Source organism: Pan paniscus, chromosome 15 (genome assembly GCF_029289425.2).
Source record: "Pan paniscus chromosome 15, NHGRI_mPanPan1-v2.0_pri, whole genome shotgun sequence".
Classification (NCBI taxonomy): Eukaryota; Metazoa; Chordata; class Mammalia; order Primates; family Hominidae; genus Pan; species Pan paniscus.
Genome location: NC_073264.2, coordinates 103,064,136 through 103,087,030, shown reverse-complemented (window position 1 = coordinate 103,087,030; position 22,895 = coordinate 103,064,136). Strand labels below are relative to the sequence as shown.

The 22,895-nt window shown below is 46.9% G+C and overlaps 1 protein-coding gene across 19 annotated transcripts in view; it reads right to left on the bottom strand.

The window, feature by feature from the left end:
• Window positions 1-5,283: 5,283 nt before the first annotated feature.
• The window catches only part of PPP2R5C (protein phosphatase 2 regulatory subunit B'gamma), a 166,558-nt gene continuing 148,946 nt past the window's right edge, over window positions 5,284-22,895 (bottom strand). For 7 of the 19 annotated variants that reach the window (XM_008959110.4, XM_034938164.4, XM_034938171.3 and 4 more), the window contains 3 exons: window positions 20,516-20,588; window positions 15,043-15,159; window positions 5,284-7,881 (listed from right to left, as the gene is read on the bottom strand). In XM_008959110.4, the coding sequence (XP_008957358.1) occupies window positions 7,750-7,881; window positions 15,043-15,159; window positions 20,516-20,588 (322 nt within the window). In that variant the 3' untranslated portion in view covers window positions 5,284-7,749. The other 12 variants (XM_008959112.5, XM_034938169.4, XM_055098023.2 and 9 more) reach the window with 6 other exon arrangements.

Below are 22,895 nucleotides of genomic sequence, written 5' to 3'. Positions count from 1 at the left end.
AGAAGCAATCCTGAAAGAAGAAACCTCCAGGTTTCCCGGCAAAGCATTTGCTAGAGAATCACCTGGGCTCTGACAGCACTGGAAACAAGGCAGCTTCTCACAAGTCATCTGATGGCAACACGTGATATACGTGACTGTTTGCTTTAGCTCAAGCCCTGGGGTCAGCCTTGGTTCTGTGGGCTGTGGGGCCACGTGGGTCTGAAGAGGCTCCAGCCTCAGCATGGATTCCTGTTTGAAAGGAGGAGGTGACCCTGCTCTAAGCCTCAGGCATGGCGCTCACTCTGGGGGTCACTCTTTGACTGAGAACCCATTTTCCTTTTCCTTTTTTTTTTTTTTTGAGACGGAGTCTCACTCTGTCGCCCAGGCTGGAGTGCAGTGGCGCCATCTCGGCTCACTGCAAGCTCCTCCTCCCGAGTTCACGCCGTTCTCCTGCCTCAGCCTCCAGAGTAGCTGGGACTACAGGCGCCCGCCACCACGCCCGGCTAATTTTTTATATTTTTAGTAGAGACGGGGTTTCACCGTGTTAGCCAGGATGGTCTCGATCTCCTGACCTCGTGATCTGCCCGCCTTGGCCTCCTAAAGTGCTGGGATTACAGGCGTGAGCCACCGTGCCCTGCCGATTGAGGACCCATTTTCAACAGGCACCTAAACACCCAAGAAGTACTTGGCGGACGGGCTCACCTGCGTTGCATTAGACATGGAAGCTCCGGCTCAGGGCAGCGCACAGAGGGGAACCCAAGGGAGAGTCAGCAGGGGGGCTGGCTCGCCAGCAGGAAGGGAGCCTTGTTTTGGAGGCAGAAATGAAGATGGATGAGGCCACCACACCTGAGAAAGGGAGGGAGGGAGGAGCGGGGGAGAATGGCAGCCTTTGGCTTCTCAATGTTATGCTTCAGCGCCAGGATCCAGCCTAATCCTCCCCTTGCTTGGCACCCCCTCTGATCCATATTCTGATTTGGGGGTGGCCAGGTGTGTGTGTGTGAGTGTGAGACACTTCTGGGAGGCAGAAGCACCTGAGCAGCGCTGTTGGCTGTAAAGTGCCCATTTAGCATCTCTGGGGCTCCTGAGCACTGGTTCTCCTCATTCCCCCTCCACTATTCTTTTTCCATCACAGCTGTGCTGCGTGTTCGTTCACCAACAGTATCTGTTACTGGTTGCTTTTATTACAGAAATTAAGAAGATAGGTCAAAAAACTCTTGGATTGCCAGGTGTGGTGGCACAGGCCTGTGGTCCCAGCTACTTGGGAGGAGGATCGCTTGAGCCCAGGAGTCTGAGGCCAGCCTGGGCAACAAGAAGCCATCTCTAAAAACAAAGGCCCCAAAACATAAACAAAAACCCCTCTTGGATTGGCCAGTAATCAATTTGTTACATATTATCCTATAAAAGTACACAAATCAGTACACCTGGGCCAGCCCCAGCTTGTTTATTTACCCGTGTATTTTTTTTTTAAATACAATTCTGTATTTGTTAAAAATCAGGGCTCCCCTGCTGTGCCCTTAGCTGTGTATTTCTAAAAGCCCCTCAAGAGCAACCACCCTACACCAGACATGACCAGGAAGACCTGTAAGTAGGAAAATAGGAATTCTAGAGATTATGGAGTTTTTATGTGGCCCCTGCCCCCACCCCCACCCCCAAGTTCTGTGGAATTTACATCATGCTTTTCATACGAAGCAGAAAGTCTTATGAGAGTAGGGGGCACTTGGCTTCCAGTCAGTTTGGGCCCATCTCTGCACCTCTAGGTCTATTCCCGTCTCTAAAAAAGGAACTGAATTAAGCTTAGAACATTTCAAACTTTTTGACAGTAGAATCCATTTTTTTCCCTCCAAATGAAACATTACATAAAACTACATGTTAAATAAGAGCTGAATTTTTGATAATTTTATAGGTTCACACTAGTAATATAATGAGAACAGAGGCTAATGTGTTGGTGGTCTCCAAATATGCTGAAATTTAGCATGTTTGTTTAAAAAAATGCTGACGTTTTATAAAATCTAAACTTACCTAAAAACAAAAGCCTCAGGCTGGACGCGGTGGCTCATACCTGTAATCCCAGCACTTTGGGAGGCCGAGGCACGCGGATCACGAGGTCATGAGTTGGAGACCAGCCTGGCCAACATGGTGAAACCCCACCTCTACTAAATGTACAAAAATCAGCTGGGTGTGGTGGCACAGGCCTGTAATCTCAGCTCCCTGGTGGGCTGAGACAGGAGAATCACTTGAACCTGGGAGGCGGAGGTTGTGAGGAGTCAAGATCGCGCCACTGCACTCCAGCCTGGGAAACCGAGTGAGACTCCGTTTCAAAAAAAAAAAAAGTTTTATAAAATCTAAACTTACATAGAAACAAAAGCCTCAGGCTGGGCGTGGTGGCTCACGCCTGTAATCCCAGCACTTTGGGAGGCCAAGGCGGGCAGATCACCTGAGGTCAGGAGTTTGAGACCAGCCTGGCCAACATGGTGAAACCCCGTCTCTACTAAAAATATAAAATTAGCTGAGTGTGGTGGTGGGCGCCTGTAATCCCAGCTAGTCCGGAGGCCGAGGCAGGAGAACTGCTTAAACCCAGGAGGCAGAGGTTGCAATGAGCTGAGGTCGCGCCATTGCACTCCAGCCTGGGCGACACAGTGAGACTCTGTCTCAAAAACAAAACAAGACGAAACAAAACAAAAAAACAATAGCCTCCGAGGAACGGGAGCCACTGGACTGGAATCAAGCTCTTCTGGTTCTGGGGTCAAGTGCACCATCAGAGCCCACAGCTGTCACAGCTATCCCTTGACACTGTCTCCATAGGGGCTGCTTCCCCAATGCAACATCGGGGCTGAGCATGGGCTCCAGGCGGCCCTGGGTGTCTCCATGGGGCAATGGTCATGAAGGACAGACCCTGGGGCCCATGACCGTGGTCACCCCTCGACCTTGCGGGGCCCGGGGTTCTCCTGTGTCAAGTGGTGGTGAATGCAGATGCACGGGTTTCACCTGGAGTTCAGGATAAGAAGGAAACACTTTTTACCTGAGGAAGGTGAGCCCCCTTTCAGCGATCAGGCCCAGAGGCACTGGAATGAGACAGCAGCCACGCCCCACTCCCCCTCCTGCCTTGGGAGATCGTCTCCTGAAACCTGCTGTGTGGGTTCCAGACTGGTACCAATAGCTACGCCATGTACCTAACAATGCCACGTTGGACACGGTAACTCGTGGCCTGTAGTTCAACAATGTATAGCCAATCATTCACCAAGTGTTTCTGTCAACCAATGAGAACTAACCAAGTGTTTCTGTCAACCAATGAGAACTCCTGAAAAACAACTTGAGTAATTGCCCCTTTCCTGATCCGTCCTTTTTCCTTTAAATGCAGAAGCCTCTCTTTTTCTCCCCCAGAGCATTTCTCAAGGCAACTTGGAAGTGTTTCCTAGGCCGCAGCTCTCAACCTTGGCCCAAATAAGCTCTCTCCCTGTATTTTCTTTTTGAGACAAGGTGTTGCTCTGTCGCCCAGGCTGGCATGCAGGAGTGAGATGACGGCTCACTGCAGTCTCAACCTGTTGGGCTCAAGTGATCCTCCCACCTCAGCCTCCTGAGTAGCTGGGATTGCGGACATGAGCCGTGGGGCCTGGCCTCTCCCTATATTAATTTGTCTCAGTTTCTTCCTTTAGGTTGACAATACCGTAACTTCACACTGTCCACCTGGGTGTGTTCCTTATGGCCTGGCGTGGTGCTGCGGGCATGTCCCCAGGCCCTCACCTGTGTTCACCGTCACCCATGATGCTGCCCATCTAGAAGGCATTTCCACCATGTAACATGACGGTCGGGGCTTGGACCCCAGGCCACACTGCTTGGGTCGAAACCTGGCTCCACTCAGTATTTGTGTGACCTCGGTCAAGTGACTTCACCTTTGTGTGCCTCAGTTTCCTCATTTGTGAATGAGGATAATAGTAGTAAATTATTTGGTGGGTTGTGAGAACTAAGTAAATTAACCCAGGGAAATGAGGCACCCACCACAGCTCCTGGCATAAAGGCAGTGGTAAGAAATATGAGTTCTCCTTGTCATTACTGCTGATGGGTGCTGCCAACCCTCACGGAAGGAGACACGAAGCCAGTACAGTTTTGCCTTTATGCTTCTTGCTACCCCAAAATAGCAGCAGCATGCAGCTGGGCTGAAATCGCAGCATGCCTCTGTGAGTGAGTCCTCTCCAACTCTCGTGCTGTAGGAAGTTACTAAACACCAGGTTTCCTCCAATTTTAAGATGGGGGATAAGGACCGCAGCGGGCGAGCATCTAGTCTGCGGAAACATCGACGTGAGTAGCGGTGCAGGATGTGAAGTCTTCTGGCTGGCGAGTCCACTTTTAGGTGGAAGTGGGGCGTGTGCGGTTCTTCGAAACAGCCAGCAAAGTTACCGGACCCTTGGGCGAAGGCCACACTCTGCCTGGGTCTCAGCCTCGTCCACGTGCCCCCAGCTGCAGAGTGACGGCGTCTGCACCTCTGTCAGTGCGAAGGGAGCACAGACGCCACTGGGTAGAGAAGGAAGCTAAGGACAGAGCTTGCCCTCCCACGCCAGCCGGCGTGCTGACCACACGCAGCTATGGAGAGGTGAGGTTATAACCACGACACGAGCAGATAACACTTTACTCCTGTTTCCATGGGCTTCTCGCAAGAGCATCAGCGAGGATAATGATCTCTCCACTGAGGAGGAGGTGGGCGAACTAGGATCCCAAATTCATACTTTCAGCAATTCCCTATTTTCAAGACTTTCATTTCTATAAATTGTATTGATTCACCTTTTCTTACTCAAAAAAAGCCCCCAAACCCAAACCAAACCAAGAGGTGGTCTATAAAAAGTCACACTGCCTTTTCCACTAAGTAAGTAAAAAAATCAGTGGATAGACTTAGCTTTGAACAGCTGTGGCTAGCATCTGGCGCAGCCAGCGCTCCAGGCGGGCTGGATGGAGATGGCCAGCCCCTCTGCAGTCAGCGTCCCTGTGTGTGGGCGGCCCTGACCTAACGGGAACCCGATAACGTCAGAGCCAGCTTGCTCAACACCATGGCTAAATTTAGTTTCATGATGAGCAATAAAATTCACATGTTCTTTATTTAGTCCATATGATACACCGTTTTTTAGAGTTTTTGAAAATTAGATAAAAGAGCATATTAAATGGCAAGTGTATGAAGTTTCTCTTCATAAACAATGTCAAAACAAAAAGTTTTGAATTACAAAATGTTAAAAAATATGTCGGTACTTAACATTTCACTAATGCATAAAGTTACAGATATTTTCTAAAGAAAAATAATTGTGCCACTTACCTATATTTGCTGTTTCTATGAACTTTTTTATTCTGTACATAGGACATTTTGTACAAAATATGAAGTCTACATTTTTATTACTTATTACCATAAAACAAAGATACAATGTATGTACAATATTAAAAGGAAGCCATACTAAAGCCACACTAAAAAGACACTTGGAATAGTGACATTTCTGATGTACAGATACATTTTGGAAAGAGTGAAGATGCCAAACGCAGAACTTTATGAAGAAAAACAGTCACCGGTTTATTTTCAATGTAGTACTTTTGAAATCAGTTTGGTACAGAATAAACAGTCTCTATACAATGATATGTAAGCTGACAATTAGCACAGGAGTCCAAGTACTAACTAGGGAAACTTTAGGAGGCCAAAATATTAAGTAATACTCTTGCCAAAGAAAATTAGTTTCTCTGAAAACTTTTATTTTTCTTTTTGGTGAGTGTTTGTCTTCAATAAAGAGCAGAAAGAAAACCTAGACAAAAAGATGTTCTTACACACTGAGCTTTACACAGTCACCCAAACATTGATATTTTGCTTTTTCCCGAGGGCAAAAAGAGAGTCTTCCCAGAAACCTCTCTCACAAACATACTGAACATCCAAAATCAAGGATATTTGAGAGTCTATCAGCTAAAGACGGAAGTTCAAACAATGGTATATCAAAATACATAAGACGCTGCTTTATACAATAAAAAGCACCCTTTTTCCCTCAAAAGGAGAAGGCATCTAAACTGTTTTTTTTAATGATAGTTTTCATAATGGTAAAATGGAGAGATACTTGTCAAGTTTCTCAGGAAGTATTCATCTCACAAAGCGGACTTGTCCACTTTTAGCTGGGGCAGTCTTCGCATTTCATACCTGCACTTGCTCTCTCCACAAGAAGTCCCCTCCCCCCAGGTGATTTTCCTCCAAGACACGAGGACAGAGGCATTGCCAGTGGCTTGAAATGACAGCAGTGGGCAGCAGGTACCAGAGCTGCACAAGGAGCAGTGTCTGCTTCTCACTATCTTTGAAAGGATACCCGAGACCTCGATGAAAAAACAGATCCTAAAATAAGCCACATTTTGTCTTTTATGCCTCAAGACACTTAACATTAAGTTATATAATCTTATGCCAGAGATGAAAGAAACTAGATCACGTGTTTAGAATAGCAGTACACATCTCAAGTAGCTTTCAAGCAGGATAAATAAGTCAAAATACTGGCCACCCTGAGAGAAATAAAGAATAGACAAAGCACTAAGTTTAAAGATTTTTCTCCTTGTGCTATTCCATCTAAAACAAAAGCTCAGTACATGCAAGGAACTCTGTGGAATACATAGCAGCATGTGAAGACCGATGAAAACTCAGACACTGTATTTTCCTTACAAGGTGTTGATAACGTGAGCTCTTCTCAACAAAGAGCGCCACTGAACGTCATCCTCGCTGGTGCCTCCTCCAAGCTCCCAGAGCAGCACTGCAGCCTTCAGTGAAGGCAGCGGCAGTGCCGGCCCCGTGCAACGCTGTTGTGTTACTTTACGCTCAAAGGCGCTGCAGTTTGCATTAGGCTAAGAACTGGCTTAACTGAAAATGATTTTGCTCTAACTTTCCATAAAATGTGGAATTCTTAGAGACTATAATTCTATTAATTCAAGAGCCTTGTTGAAGGGCAACAATGTTTAAGTTGATGGAAACGAAATCTGCAAATAAAAATATTAACACATAATTTTTAAACTCCAATTTCTGTCAAGGTAGACAGAGCAAGCTCTTTTAAGATAAATTTCAGAGCAATCTCTTTTAAAATAAATCTCTTCTACAAGCTTACTCCTGGAATCCTGGAGTACCACAGACTTGGAAATATGGCTTTAGGTACACACAAGAGAAGGAGACACGGCGTTCATGTCACTCATCAAAGTGAAGAGACCCCTTAGAAAATACCAGCGGCTGAGGATTGTCATTTGCCCAGTACGTTGTGTGAGAACTCGAAAGCAAAGAGCCATGTCACTGAGATTGAAAAACAAACAAACGAGAACTGCTGGCGTAACAATCACGTGGAAACCATTTCAAAGGCTGTAAAGTCTTAAAAAATAGGTCCTATTTTTTAAAGCGTTCCTTTGATTTGGAAAACATTGATGTTATCACAGAACCACCTATGTGAAAAGATCCTAAGTTCCATTTGGGAGAACACGAAGATGAAGGGCAGGGTGCTTTCCTATCGCTCTGACTTTGTGAAAGAGTCTGACTTGGACTACGCTGGGGTGGCGGCGACACTGTGAGGACACCGTCGTCAAGCCGCGGCTCTGCCAGCGGGCTCTGGGAAGTCACCATTGTTTGAACTCCTAATCTCGCGCTGAGGCGGACGCACGTTATTGCCTACGGAACGGGGTCCAAGAAAGCTTTGAGTGTAACTGATTGGTATGGCACAGAAAGTATGTATTTTCTACAGAATCCAGGAAGGAACTGGCGGGCCCAGCCCCGACGCGGCGCCCCGGAGGCTAGCGGCCGTCCTGGGAGGCCAGCTCATCGGCCCTGCAGTGAGCTTCCAAGGCTTTCTTGGTGTGGGGGTCCTGAGGCAGCTCGGACTTGCGGCGTGCAAGAGGACGGTCCTTCTTCGGATCTTTCTGTGCCTGGAATTAGAAATGCAATGGCGTTGGCTACAAACTAAGCTATCTGAAAAGCAAGCTTACTTCTGAGGTGGAAGTCAAAGGATAACCGCGAGGCACGTGTGCCTCACCCACTCGCTGGCGGCACCCTGGCCACAGGGAAACGGCGTAGGTCTTATCATGGAAATGTGCCAAAAATGTCTTGCTACTAAAAATCGTGACTCGTTTGAGGACCTGTGTGTTCAATACTGGCATTCTGGTCTTCTGAAATGTGCAGTGCTTGTACAAAGGACTCAGTACCTCTAATATGCAGAATTCATGCATTTTAGTAAATTTCCTAAGTAACCTCCTATTTCATAAATGTCATTAAAGCCATTTCATGGGCATGTCCCCTACAGAAGCATTTCAAGAAGCAGAAATTTCTGGCTGGGTGCGGTGGCTCACGCCTGTAATCCCAGCACTTTGGGAGGCCGAGGCGGACGGATCACGAGGTCAAGAGGTCAAGATCAGCCTGACCAACATAGTGAAACCCCGTCTCTACTAAAAATACAAAAATCAGATGGGCGTAGTGGCGCGCACCTGTAATCCCAGCTACTTGAAAGGCTGGGGCAGGAGAATCGCTTGAACCCGTGAGGTGGAGGTTGCAGTGAGCCGAGATTGCACCACTGCATTCCAGCCTGGGTGACAGGGCCAGACTCCATCTCAAAAAAAAAAAAAAAAAAAAAAGACGTAGAAATTTCCTTGGAGGTAAAGAAAAAGAATGAATAAAAAACATATTTAAATTGGATTTCAAACTTCTATCAAATTGAAAAAAATATATACTCTCTTCTCCAATCCATTGTCTTTCTAAAGTCTAGGAAATTTTGGTTTCACTTAAAAAAAAATTAAGTGAATCCCATTTTTGCATGAGGATTTGGATAACTGTATCTGCAATAAAAGGGAAACTTAATTTGGAGAGTTTACATATGAAAAGCATCCATTTCCATGAATAAACACATAATTCAGTTTAAAAGTAGAGACACCAATATTTTGAAACAAAACAATAAACCATCTAAATCACCCAAACATGATGTATATGCCAGAAGACTGACTGCCAATTAGTTAGAAACTTTTCTGGATAAAGTTTCTTCACCAAAATTAAGTCTTCCTTTTTGTTCAGTGTATTGAAAAAGACTAAGTTACTTTTGTGGTATGTCTAGCAGACAAAATTTCAGTCAGTCTTTTGACAACAAAAAGAACGTAAGCGTAAAAACGCCTTACAAATTCCAGATGTCTGATTTTGACATGGATTTAAATACATTTTCCTTCGCTTTAATGAAAAATTCAAGGACCTGCAGAAGTCCTGAATGTAAAGTTCAAATTTTTGCTAAGTGTTTCTCAGCAGGGTTCTTTGCAAATTTACCGATGAAAACAGCAATAATGTCAAGGTTTAAAAAGAATTTTGTCACATCACTTTAGGATTATTTCTAGAAATGTTGTTTGAATATTAACATTCACTCATGGTAGGGGCAGGACTTTTGGTTTCTTGTTTCCCTGGAAACCAGCGTGAGGGTTTTAGGAGAATCATCCACCTCTGGAGATGGTGAAGGTCACGGTCCCCTCACCCATCACGGTACTTGTAAGAGTGTGTTAACGTGTGAGGATGTAAAGCATGTCTACCTTCAACCCAGAGGTGAAATTCTACCCTGAATTTTATGCCCATTCTATGTTGATCTGTAAAACAAAGTGAAGCAAAACAAAACCAAGATTTTTATATACTTGAAATATGTAATTACAGCTGAAATAGGCACTCCAAAGAGAAGAAACATATTCATAGAAAAAGGCAACAGTAAAAAGCTTGGAGCTGGAACCAGTGAATGCAAACTGAGAACACAAACATGACCCCAGAGCTTCTGAAAGGACAGAAAACCAGTGGATATATCTGGGCCTTTCTGCTTAGACATTTTAAATTGATGTGTAAAGCAGAGAATAATTTTACCATCTACAAGGCAAAAAAATGAGAGCAGCAGCAGGCAGGGAGAATAAGACAGCATGCAGATGGCAGGCTGATGAAGGGCCTGGCAGAGGGGATGTGCAGGTGAACATGCTGGCAGGGGCGGAGCGGACCACAGGAGACACAAGTCAGAGAGAGGTGGCCTCTTTTCTGCAGCCCACGGGCAGACCCGGAAGGCTCAATGTAAACCGTAAATGCTGAAAGCACACCAGGGGTTGGGCATACATGGCTATGCAAGTTTCCTTCCTCTTATAAAGGTGTAAGTTTAAACTTTACTACTTAATTTCAGATAGAAATAATCAACATTTCTTAAGGGACCAAATTTCTTTAAAATTTTTATTTTTATTTTTATTAGAGACAGGGTCTCTGTCACCCAGGCTGGAATGCAGTGGCGTGATTACAGCTCACTGCAGACTCCCAACTCCTGGGCTTCAGGGATCCTCCTGCCTCAGTCTCCTGAGTAGCTAGGACTACAGGCATGCACCACATGCCCGGCTATTTTTTTTTTTTCTTTCTTTTTCTAGAGATGAGGGCTTGCTGTGTTGCCCAGGCTGGTCTCAAACTCCTGGCCTCGAGCAATTCTCCTGCCTCGGCCTCCCAAAGTGTTGGGATTACAGGTGTGAGCCATGGTGCCCAGCCACCAAATTTCTTTCTTTTTAAAAATTATTTTATATTTATTTTTGACACAGAGTCTCACTCTGTCACCCAGGCTGGAGTGCAATGGTGCAACCTCGGCTCACTGCAACCTCCACCTCCTGGGTTCAAGCGATTCTCCTGCCTCAGCCTCCCAAGTAGCTGGGATTACAGGTGCCTGCCACCACGTCCAGCTAATTTTTTGTTATTTAGTAGAGACGGGGTTTCACCATGTTGGTCAGGCTGGTCTCGAACTCCTGACCTCAGGTGATCTGCCTGCCTCGGCCTCCCAAAGTGCTGGGATTACAGGCATCTGCCATTGTGCCCGGCCTCCCAGCTGCCAAATTTCTTTCTTTGTTTTGACCATCACAATCTGGAATGGCATGGACAAAAGGGAAAATACTTCATGTCCACGTTAACTCGTCAATTCTTCTCCCGGAGAACAGGCCTTCAATGTGCTCTACATGTTGAGTAATGAGAGCCTGCACTGCCCACCTTCCGTCTCTCTACACCTTCCTTACTTGCGTGGTTGACACTGCTTTTCTCCCGACCAACTGTTAAAAATGAGAATTGCAAACATTTTAAATGTCTATAATATAAATGTTATTCACATGATATTTGCTAGTTTTCTTTGAATGTTCTGTATAGGGTTATACTAGTTTCTTGAAGGAAATGTAAATAAAGGATAGGTAAATACATGGTTGAATTTCTCCACAAAAATCCAGCCTACTCCATCCATCAGCATCAGAGCCTGCTTCCCACTCTCCAGCTATTCCTTCAACTACCTCTCACACCTCTCCCTACCCAACACTCACATCATCTCAAAGAAATGTGAAATTATTTTGGAAAAATAAAGTTAGCTGAAAATAAAATTAAAAGGGCACTGAATATAATCAAATGACTATATATAAAAACCAAAAAAGCTTAATTTTTAGCTATCATTTCTTACGTCAATTTGGTCACCAAATTGTGCACATTTTTCCTGCATCCCGGTACCTTTTTTTTTTTTAATTTTCAGAGTCCGAGTCTGGCTCTGTCACCCAGGCTGGAGGGCAGTGGTGCGATCATAGCTCACTGCAGACTTGAATTGGTACCTTCTTTTTGCTTTAACCATAGTGCTTTCAGAATTTCCAGAAAACAACTCCAAACATTTTTCAACTTAAGAAAAGTTTATTGGCTGGGTGCGGTGGCTCATGCCCATAATCCCAGCACTTTGGGAGGCCAAGGCAGGCAGATCACTTGAGACCAGGAGTTTGAGACCAGCCTAGCCAACATGGTAATACTCCATCTCCGCTAAAAATACAAAAATCAGCTGAGTGTGGTGGTGCCGGTAGTCACTGCTGCTTGGGAGGCTGAAGTGGGCGGATTGCTTGAGTCCAGGAGGCCGAGGCTGCAGTGAGCCAAGATTGTGCCACTGCATTCCAGCCTGGGTATCAGAGCAAGACCCTGTCTCAAAAAAAAAAAAAAAAAAAAAAAAAAAAAAGCAGAATTTATCATTTCAAATATTACACCTAGAGACTGCACTTCATAAATACCTTCATCTGGATAGGTTGAATTCAACTGAATTCAATTGATTCAACTGATCCACAGAAATCTACAAGGAGTCAGGCCAGGCACAGGTCCTCACACCTGTAATCTCAGCACTGCAGGAGGCTGAGGTAGAAGGATCGCCTGAGCCCAGGAGGTTGAGGCTGCAGTGTGCTGTGATCACACCACTGCACTCCAGCCTGGGTGACACAGTGAGATCCTGTCTCCAAACACAAACAAAAACTATAAGAAGTCTTGGAATTGCATAGTATTATTAGTCTTCCAACTTTGCTCTTTTTCACAGTTGTTTTGGCTATTCTAGATCCTTTGCATTTCCATGTGAATTTTAGAATTAGCTTTCTCAACTTCTTGAGGATAAAAAGCCTGCTGAGATTCTAATGGAGAGCACGTTAATCTGGGGAAAACAGACATCCCAATGACTCTTCTGAGTCTTCTGACTCAGGAACATAATTCATAGAGATCTAAGGATGAGGTGAGGGAATCACTGTTCTAAGAATATCAGTCACACAGGAAACCCGGTGACAGAACACAATTTCAAGAGTTGTGAAAACAAGGAAGCAGACATGCTACAGGAGTTCTCCAAGAACTGTCCTGCCTGTGTGTGTATTTACAAGTAGACAAGTGGATGGCCACAGGACTGGTTCCTTCCTGTCACTGTATAAGGTAACCCTCCCAGGAGGGGACGTGCCCCTTTCCAAGGGCAGTGGACAGACCAAGCAGTTGGACGTTCTGGGGCCCCGAATATCACACAGATACTAGGGCTGACTTTCAAAGGCAGCTTTACTCAGGAGAGAATGCTATTTTGGTTTGCATTCTTGATCAAGTTCTTGATCTACTACAGAGCAGGACCTAAATTGCAAATATGCACACACCTTTCAGGTACATCACATTTTGGACCTAGTTTATTCTTCGTCTAGCTTTAATTCTGACCTAAGTCAAAGGCTATACCAAAAATAAAAATTCCCCAACCCTAAGCTATTTAATGTGTAAGAATTGTTTTTTTTTTTTTTTTTTTTTTTTTTATTTTTTTTTTTATTTGAGACGGAGTTTTGCTTTTCTTGCCCAGGCTGGAGTGCAATGGCACCACCTTGGCTCACTGCAACCTCCACCTCCCAGGTTCAAGCGATTCTCCTGCCTCAGCCTCCCAAGTAGTTGGGATTACAGGAACCTGCCACCAAGCCTGGCTAATTTTTGTATTTTTTAGTAGAGATGGGGTTTCCCCATGTTGGCCAGGCTTGTTTCAAACTCCTGAGCACAGGTGATCTGCCTGCCTTGGCCTCCCAAAGTGCTGGGATTACAGGCGTGAGCCACCACACCCGGCCAAGAATTGGCTTTTTAACTGTGTATAGCCTTGTGTCTTAAAAATGAACACGTGGCCACAAACTCCCAGGCAGGTTCCCTCACAGGAGAGACACCGACTGTGATTTCCTTCTGTGTGCAGTAACAAGGTCAACTTAACAAGTCTTGAGCAAATTTGAAGCCACAAAATCAAAATGGTATAAAAAGGCAACGTTAAATTCCTGAGTTAAAAAAAAATATCAAGAAGAACATTAACACTCCCACAAAGAGAGAAATATATACAGATTTTCATATTTTTGATGACATCTATTCATTGCTAAGAACATTCATGGTGAGGAGAATATGGAATCCAACTGGATTAGATAGAAAATTAGTTACTGATATTCCAAGTCTTCAGTGAGCTTTTCCACTGTATTTCTAGTATTTTCAGGCTTTGATGAGCTAAGAAAAGCATTCAGTCATCTATTTTGCTCTTAACCTGAGTTGAGGAATTAGAGGGGCAGAAGAGGCCGATGACCGTGGCTGCCGTGGGGACTTGGTGCCGCGAGCCCTTTCCTGTGTAACTCCGGAAAGGAGCCGGGGCCAGCGCAGCCCCATCGGGATACGGCGCCAGCCACGTGCTAATTCCGAATCTTCTCGCAGTCACATTCAAGAAGTAAAAAAGAAATGGGGGGCATTCATTTAAACAACATATTTTATTTAATCCAGTAAAGGAGTAAAACAATGGCTACTCCACAGGCGGGGCGCCCACTTTCACTTCTTACCTCAGCATTCTAGAAGGGGATGTCTTTTGGAATTCTTTCACTGGTCAAAAAGAGGTTAAAGTTTCTCAGTGAGAAAGGCCAATGTCCCCAGGCCATTTGGGACTACTGTTTTAGTTTACAGGCATTTGAAACAGGGAGGGACGCTCAGGGAAACACGGCAGCTGAAACGCTCCTTGAACCCAGGCAGGAACTGAGTCAGTTGTCCTAAGTGTCTACAGGCCCAGCTGAGGAGTAACAGTAGTCGGAGGCTCTCTTTGGAGGTGGCCTGTGACAAAAGCACTGAAAGACAGTGCCCGGGAGGGGGCGAGGGGGGCGAGGGGGGTCAGGGGGGAGAGGGGGAGGGGTGGGGAGGGCAAGAGGAGCGAGGGGGATGAGGGGGGCGAGGGGAGAAGGCTGAGGGGTGGGGGAGGGGTGGGGGGCAAGAGGAGCGAGGGGGATGAAGGGGGTGAGGGGGGAAGGGGACGGGGCGAGGGAGGTGAGGGGGCAAGGGGGGAGGGGCGGGGGGGTGAGGGGACAGGGGGAGGGGCGGGGGGGTGAGGTGTCCTAGGGAGCGGGGTTGTTAGCACCTGCTGTGAAGAGCTAACGGAGCCTCTCTGGGTCGAAGCAGAAGCCAGAGGGCTGTGAAGAAAACAGCGAGGGGTGGATATGGCTGTGAAGCTTTCGATTTTGCTGGAGTGAACATTTAAAGAACAGTTAAGAGTTGGGATTACTACTGCTGTTAGTAAATGGAGATACACATCTCAGGCACATACTTAATCCTTAAAAACTGTTTCTAGTAATTTGATCACTAAGATCTATCGATACAATGTTTCCTTTAAGACTAGCAAAATTTAAGTTTTAATTTCAGCTTAAACAGAAGGCACTGATGCAAATCACATCGCCTACAAAAACGTGCATTTCTTAAGCAAATCAGTCATGGGTGCCCAGCTGAGCTCGGTGCACTTTTACCTGATGAGCCTCGTCCTTCACTGTCTTTCTCAGCATCTGCACATCTTCAAATAAAGGCCCATCTGTCTCCATTGCAACCGGAATGCTCATGGTGCTGGCTTGACTATACACTGTGTACTGCAATGCAAAGCGTGGAGTTGCTCTGTTAGGTGCCCAGGCTCTGAACTCCAAGCTTCTCATCCTGGCCAGGGACTCATCTCCCCTGCCGCCCCCCAGGGCCCTCTCCCGCAGGAAGCCCACTCAGTGGGAGATTCGCCTACACCTGCAACATGATGCGGCTGCTGACTTCTGAAACCAGAAAGCACTCAGTGGAGACAGTAAAGCAGCTGGTCCCCTCCTGACCCCTCTGCATCTGATGGACAGTGGCCCATACCCTGGCCCACACCCCATGGCCTCTGCAGTTCTGACTCCACGTCAGCAGCCAAGTGCGAGGTCGCACCCTGGGCTCGGTGGTGGGAGCTGTCTCACCACTGGAACCCTCACCTCTGGCCGCCCATTCTTTGCCAGCGACCTCCAACCTCATGATTCTTTTCCCTTTCCTCTCACGATCATGTCCTCTCATCGAGACAGCTGGCACGGTTCTCTCTCCCCTTTATCCCATTTTCCCGGCTTGCTTATGAAACCCTCTCATCACATCCCAGGTGACTTGCTCTCCACCAAAACAAACGCAGCCTGGGTGAGCCTGACGCTCCCTCTCCATTCCCTACGGGCGGCCCTGGGACTTCTCCACTCTCCCTGTGCTCTGGATTGAAACACAGATGGCTCAGCCCTCAGTCACTGGGCCTGGGTGACTCCATTTCCATGAGTGTAGTGCGGGGGTAAGGTCACCCCGGAGGGTGGCTGTGAGGGTTCCATGAGACAGGGTGCATGGGACAGCATGACTGTGACGAGCGTCTGCTGGCTCTGAGGGCACAGGCGAAGGAAGCGGCATCTGTGTCTGCTGTGAGCTGGGAAGTGTGTGGGGCGCCTGTTTGTCCTGCGTGGTCGTGTGTGTGTACTGCCACCCTCACCTGGCTGATGGGGGAACTGGGACATGGAGGGGCTGGGGAACTTGCTCAGGGCCTCTGAGTTCAGGAGAGGGGAGTGGGGGTTCCCGCCCAGGCTGCTGTCATCCACACCCCTCCATTCTCTGCCCAGCGAGTCCCACAGCTTCGGCCTCTTTCAGGCTGAGCTCCTATCACAGCAGCGCCCTCCTGCTGACCTGCTTCACCCCTGCCCCTCACACCCTGCCCCCTCACCCCTGCCCCTCACACCCTGCCAGCCCAGAGCAGCTCCGTTCTCAGCCACCGTCTGGTGTTGGCCCTCATCCTCTGACGGAGCCACCTCTGGCACGAGGCCTATGGGTGCCCTCTGGCTGCTAAGCCCTTCCCGGCCTTGCCTCACTGGACCTCTCTGAGGAATGATGACCGTGGACGCCATCATTCAGCCCTGAACCTGCACCCTCCCTCGGTCTCTGTGACCCCAGCCTCTCCTCCAGGTGCCTTGGGCTCCTTCCTCTGTGGGCTGTCTTCGGCCTTTTCCCACACCCTCTGCCCCTCCTTATTCACCCTGGCTTCCATGCCTCCAGGCCCAGGCCCTGCTGCTCAACTCGGCCCACCTGGCTTCCACGTCCCCCAAAAACAGACGGGGCACACACCCTCAGCTGGGCTCCTTCCTTGAAGACCAGTCAGACCAGGTCCTCAGCGCCCTGTGCCTTCACTCCCACAGCTCCGCCCAGCACCACGATCTCCACACATCTCCACACCCTACCCCGACAGCCCCAGCACTCCATCCATGCTGCGCCGAAGAGCTTGCAAAAATGCAAGTCGGGCTGGGCCATTTTGCCCTTTATGGCTCTTTAATATCTGCTGACATTTTGGGGGAATTCTGCTCCCTCTCCACCCTCACCTCTCAGCAGATCGCACCGGCCCTCCCCATAACTGACACCCCACCAGGACCGACACCTGTCACCCACTGTGTCCCTGCTTTTCTCTACCTCTGCCGCGGGCACCTTCCCTCAAGTCTGACTGGGTGAGGCCCCCTCAGTCAAACCAAGAGGCCAGGTCCCCGTACTGTGTGTGTCTTTCTTTAGAGATGGGAACGAATAAGCTGGTCCTGCCATCTCCAGCACACTCCCCCAGGTATATTATTAATACAATCTGATCATCTGAGCTGAATTCATCTGCCTCTCCTAATGGACTGTAAGCTCCCTGAGGCTGGGGGCTATGTCTTGTTCTCATCTTTGTATCCCTAGAAATTTCCACAATTCAGGACACAGCACCTTTCCTCGAGGGGGCTCACAGTCAGGTGGGAGATACAGAAACCTAAGTGGCTGCAAGACTCCTGAGACTTGCGGGGACTGTTTCACACCAATGCTTCTTCTGCTTTTGACTACTCCAGGCAACAAGCAGTGCTCTTCATGGGACCCACCAACAGCCTCCGCTTGGAGCACGGCTCTCTGGCCCTCGGGGCAAAGGAGAGTGTCCCTACACAAGAATGCTACCAGATGTTCACAGCAAAATAAACTTCACACAGCGGGCACCGGCAGGAGAGGGTTCTGACTAGGAATAAAAACCTTCACTGAAGGCCAGGTGCGGTGGCTCACACCTGTAATCCCAGCACTCTGGGAGGCCGAGGCAGGTAGATCACAAGGTCAGGAGTTCGAGACCAGCCTGGCCAACACAGTGAAACCCCGTCTCTACTAAAAATACAAAAATTAGCCAGGCATGGTGGCGTGCACCTGTAGTCCCAGCATACTTGGGAGGCTGAGGCACTCCGGAGGACTGCTTGAACCTGGGAGGCGGAGGTTGTGGTGAGCCGAGATCACGCCACTGCACTCCAGCCTGGGTAACAGAGCAAGACTCCATCTCAAACAAACCAAACCAAATCAAACCAAACCAAACCAAACCAAAACAAAAACCTTCACTGAGGTGCGTTCCACACATGAGCTCCTCTCTCGAAGGAAAGGCAGGCATCCGTCCCAGACCCTGCCCTGGGTTGCTCATGGCAGTTTTGGTCGTTGCAAACACTGAGCCACAGCTACTCTGAGTCTCACAGAAGTGCCTGTCTTCATTTCATATGGTTCCCACAAAAGCTGGGGGAAGTGAGGAGTAAAATATTATATGGCCCCTTTTGATGGATTAGGAGAAACACATTTATGTTAGAAACTGCCAATGTTTCATGATTTTAGAAAATTAAATCATGTGTGACATTAAAAACCCCAGTAAAGCTGCCATAACTGCTCAAACAAGACACAGTCCTGAGGGCACCGCAGCCTTCCCGGGTCCCCAACGCCTGCTGGGTACGTGCTGTCACACGTTTGAGTGGACGAAGGCTCGGTCTGCAAGGACGGGGGGCATCAGGGAACACACAGCGAGTCCCTGGGAACCCACCTTAAAAACAAAGCCCGCAAACCAATTCTCCACAGGCAGATCTGAGATGGAAAACCAAACTTTGAAAACCCAACTATTTTCACTACAGAAATAACCAGACTGTATTATCCACAAAATTACTGACTTTTTGTTGCTGTTGTAATGGGAAGCAGTGATCAGAATTTAGATATTTTCTCCTGAGAATGAGAAGCAAGTACGAGGCCAGAGTTTCCAGCTCTGAGGTATTGACCCATGAAGTATTTTCTGTTTAGGAGACCATGTGCCATGCGACTAGGGCATGTGGACGAGACTCATGGGGACTGCGTCACAGATGGCGTCAACACAGACATGAGGACAAGGCAGGGCTAAGCTCCCAGCATCACAGTTCGTCAAAGCTCCTATGCAGAACCACGGCATGCCTGCCACCACCACAGACGTTTGCAAAGAGAGCAACCAAAAAGAATACAGAAAGTTACTTGAGAACATTCAGGAAAAGTTGAGAAAAAGAAAAAAGAGAACAATACGTATTTCAGAAGAAACATTGGTTACGTACAGTATGTACAGTAGTGAAACTGGGCCATGTTTGTCAATACAAACAACCAGCTCTTGATTTGTAATGTAACAATTTTATGCAATTTTTCAATAAGTTATCTCTATATTCTAGGTACATAAAATCAGACCTTCTGATTCGTGTGTGTGTGTGTTTGTGTGTGTGTGTGTATTCATTTCTCACATGTTTTCGAGGCTACTGATTTCAACTGCATGTGTACTGGGGTCCTTGACAATCCTGAGGGCTATCAGCACCCACTTTGCCTGAGGCTCTTCAGAACAAAGCAAGACACGCAGGGCAGCGTCAGGCAGGGCTGGGCCTTATAAACTTGCCCAGGTTTATAGTGTTACCATGTTTTAAAACAAATATCAGTATTTTAACCACACTTTCAACATCAATTCAATTCATTAAAAGGAGACACCTATAGCTACCTACCTCAATTAAGGATTATACAGTTTTAGACAGTAATCTTAAAACAGCATTTCTGTCAGCATGAGTAAATAACTGCTAGAAAAACGCTGGCTACCTGTTTTAGGTGGACTCAAGGGCTTACAATTAGAAATGTCATTCCGTTTTCCTGATTTGAGTTTCCTGATTGCAGTTTTATCAGAGTAGACAAACCAATATGTTGTTATATAGGTAAAGATATACTTTTAACTTTATATTCATGTATAACTTTTTATTAAATGTCAGAGAAATCTAAAAACCAACTTAGGTAACTATGCATATCTCTCACTAAAAGAAATACATTGTTCGGTAAAATCTTTTCTGGAGAGTTGAAGGAAAGCTTGAGAATTCTTAAGAGTGGCAAAGATTCAGACAAAAGATTTTCTGAAAAAGATTTTCTTTTTAAGAGGCACTGTTATAATCAGGCACACAGAACGTGAAGAAACTGTCATAATGCTCTAATCATTTACAGCAGTGTACATCAAACCCAAAGACCATGACACCAGGAAACCCTCCCGGACCCTGGCAGCCCCGGCAGCTGGAACTGCCGGCAGCTCCGGGACGTCCGGCCATCGGCACAGACTCACCAGAGCACACTGGCACCCGCTGCTGGGGTGGGAAGGAGGGTTAGCTGCTAATGTGGCAGAATTCAGCTGATTTTTAATGATAAAAGGCTGGGCTTACAGAAACCTCATACAAAGAAAGAGGACATCAAAACGTCATACTTAATCTATTTCCAATCTAATTTCCTTTCTTTTAGAACTAATTTCATATGAAAAAGAAAGGGAAATGCTGTTTGAGTGACAGCATCTATGATATCTGAGAGAGGAGGCACAGTCTCAGGCTGTATTCAAGTTTTCTTTTTACCACAGTATATGCATAAGATTCAGATCTTATTTAAAAAGCAGAGGAAAAAAGTCAATTCTGTGGTAAAAACGATATGGGGCAAAATAAGTACTTGTACAAAAGGAGGGTTACAAAGTTTAAAAGTACTTTTTATTGCAGACATTTTCATATACAACGTTAGTGAAATCGAGACCCCCCCCATGGTGAAGACATATATTCCTATCTTATAAAAACATTCAAGTAACCCTGGGCGTTTTCATGTTACTCTCTTTTTTAGTACCTGGGGATTGGCTTTGGCTAGATTTTCTATTTTAACCCATGCTTCTTCCCGTTCTTTCATTTTTAGCTTCTCTCTGAAAAACAGTAAAATGTCATCTGTGTTAGAGATGAATCAGACACAAGAACACACTGAAGGGGTAAAGGCACAGGCATGTTGAGCACAGCCAGCGGCTCCTCCCGCAGCCCCCCTGCTCCATTTCCCCACACTTCACAGTGCTGAGCACAGCATGAAAAACGAACTGAGATTTAAACATGAGAAAATATCAAAAAATTTAACATGTCCAAGAATTGGAATTCTTAAAAGAAATCTTATATAAGTACGTCTTATGTCTCATTCCCTCCCCCTTCCCCTGGTTAGATGTTTCTTCATGGGACCCACATAATTTTGACAAGAAGCTCATATATCCACTGAAAAAAAGAGTATGCAGTACAGTGTAAAGGGACCAGTACTGTAAAAGGAGCCAGCATTCCCATTCCTATAATATTAAAAAGGAAACGTCTTAAGAGCCAGGAGACCTGGGTTGTTGACTGACTCCACTGCGAGTCACATGACTTTCAATCGCTTAACTCAGATCCAAGTTTTTTTTTTTTTTTGAGACAGGGCCTCACTCTGTCGCCCAGACTGGAGTGCAGTAGCGGGATCTTGGCTCACTGCAACCTCCACCTCCCGAGCTCAAGCAATTCTCCTGCCTCAACCTCCCGAGTAGCTGGGATTACAGGTGCGTGCTACTACCGCCCGGCTAATTTTTGTACTTTTAGTAGAGATGGGGTTTCACAATATTGGCCAGGCTGGTCTCGAACTCCTGACCTCAAATGATCCACCAGCCATAACCTCCCAAAGTGCTGGGATTACAGGTGTGAGCCACTGCGCCCGGCCAGGATCCAAGTTTTTCAACCCAGAAAATGTACTACACAACCTTTAAGGTCCTGTTGGGAAAGCTGTGGGATTCCACGAGAGGAGGATCTGCCATCAGAAGGCCCTGCTGCTTGCATGCTTCCTACCTGCGAACTGCACTGAGAGCTGAGATGAGAACGGACCACGCAGCTGGCAGCTCTAGAGGAATGGCTGGCCTGTCTCCCTGGCCCTTTCCTGACTGATTTGTCATCTCTCATGCTCTATAGTTCACTTAGGTGTATTTTGCGTTCTTTTATTTCCCCACACTACCCAGAATATAAACCCCAAAAGGGCAAGGATTTTTTTTTTTGAGACAGAGTCTCGCTCTGTCGCCCAGGCTGGAGTGCAGTGGCGTGATCTTGGCTCACTGCAAGCTCCGCCTCCAGGTTCACGCCATCCTCCTGCCTCAGCCCGAGTAGCTGGGACTACAGGCACCCGCCACCACACCCGGCTGATTTTTTTTTGTATTTTTTTTTTTTTGAGACGGAGTCTCTCTCTGTCTCCCAGGCTGGAGTGCAGTGGTGTGAGCTCAGCTCACTGCAAGCTCCGCCTCCCAGGTTCACACCATTCTCCTGCCTCAGCCTCTGAGTAGCTGGGACCACAGGCGCCTGCCACCACGCCCGGCTAATTTTTTGTATTTTCAGTAGAGACGGGGTTTCACTGTGTTCGCCAGGCTTGTCTCGAACTCCTGACCTCAGGTGATCCGCCTGCTTTGGCCTCCCAAAGTGCTGGGATTACAGGCATGAGCCACCATGCCCGGCCTTTTTTTTTGTATTTTTAGTAGAGACGGGGTTTCATTGTGTTAGCCAGGATGGTCTCGATCTCCTGACCTCGTGATCTGCCTGCGTCGGCCTCCCAAAGTGCTGGGATTACAGGCATGAGCCACCACGCCTGGCCCTTTTTTGGTATTTTTTAGTAGAGATGGGGTTTCACCGTGTTAGCCAGCATGGTCTCAACCTCCTGACCTTGTGATCCACCCGCCTTGGCCTCCCAAAGTGCTGGGATTACAGGCGTGAGCCACCGCACCCGGCCCAGGGGCAAGGATTTTTGTGGGTTTTATTCATTGCTATATTGCCAGAATCTAAAACAGGGCCTGGTGTATAAGGTAAATATTCACATACTTGTCTAAGGAATGACTAAATGGCAGTTGTTTCATATATATATACACACACACACACACATACATACACACATATGTATACAGTGTATTTTGAATTACATTCGTGCAAAGCTTATCTACCTTAGCCAGTTTTAAGTGACAAGCAAAAAATAAAATCTGCCAATAGTCCATACTCAACTTGGAAGAAGTGACCTCCAACAACTATTTAATCACATTATTACTTGCACAGCCTAGGGACGAAGTACTTTGTCACTTAGATCATCCCTGGACACATGTGGGCTCAAAGGCATGAGGGCAGGACCCTGATTTTGCAAAGGACAGACTAGATTCCAGAGAACACCCACATCACTGAGTTCATTAAATCAG